This window comes from Fulmarus glacialis, unplaced genomic scaffold (assembly GCF_000690835.1).
Source record: "Fulmarus glacialis isolate BGI_N327 unplaced genomic scaffold, ASM69083v1 scaffold30846, whole genome shotgun sequence".
NCBI classification, from domain to species: Eukaryota; Metazoa; Chordata; class Aves; order Procellariiformes; family Procellariidae; genus Fulmarus; species Fulmarus glacialis.
This window is the reverse complement of record NW_009220512.1, coordinates 941-1,646: the sequence shown is the minus strand read 5'-3', so window position 1 is coordinate 1,646 and position 706 is coordinate 941. Positions and strand designations below refer to the sequence as shown.

The window sequence follows — 706 nt, the reverse complement described above, 5'->3', positions numbered from 1 at the left end:
CGGGGTTAAAGCGCTCGAGGTTGGCTTCTCCTCTGGTTGGGGGATCAGGCAGTTCGAGTTCGGGCTGAAAAAGCCAGGAATCTGCAAAGTCCGAGAGGCCGGGTTACGGAACCGCATAAGTGGTGGCTCGTTTGGGTGTGTTAATTAGCGGTGGTGCCTCGGAGGGGGACAGTGGGTGCTCAGGGCTGCGTGTCGCTCTCACGGCCATGTACTCACACGCTACAAAACCCGGGAGCTGCTCCACTGTCGCTCCCGACCGCCCTTGGACCTCATCTCCTGGACGGCACCGGTCTGTGGGGAGGGTGCAGAGATGTGTCGTCACCACTGTGAGACCCATCACCCAACTGTGCCAGCCCGACGCCCAAGCATAAGACCTGTCACCCAAACATAAGGCCGCTTCACCCCCCCGAGACCCGTCACCCGCCAGTGGGACTTCACCACCCAACTGTGAGACCCATCACCCAACCGTGATACCCACCACCCCAGCAGTGACACCCATCAGCCAACCTTGAGACCCACCACCCCAACAGCGACACCCATCACCCAACCATGAGACCCAGCACCCCAAAAGCAACACCTATCACCCCAACAGCAACACCCACCACCCAACCAGGAGACCCACCACCCCAACCGTGCGTGCGGGTAGGGTACCATGGGCAGGCCTTCTCCCGCGGCCATGTCGCCAGAGCCGATGTGCGTCAGGTGG

At 61.6% G+C, this 706-nt stretch overlaps 1 protein-coding gene across 1 annotated transcript in view; it reads right to left on the bottom strand.

Annotated features, from left to right (window-relative positions):
- Positions 1-219: 219 nt before the first annotated feature.
- Positions 220-706, bottom strand: part of CDC42SE1 (CDC42 small effector 1) — a 1,160-nt gene continuing 673 nt past the window's right edge. The window contains exons 2-3 of the mRNA XM_009580789.1: positions 652-705; positions 220-291 (exon numbers count right to left, since the gene is read on the bottom strand). Coding sequence (XP_009579084.1) covers positions 220-291; positions 652-705 — 126 coding nt within the window. The remainder of the gene's footprint in view (positions 292-651; position 706) is intronic.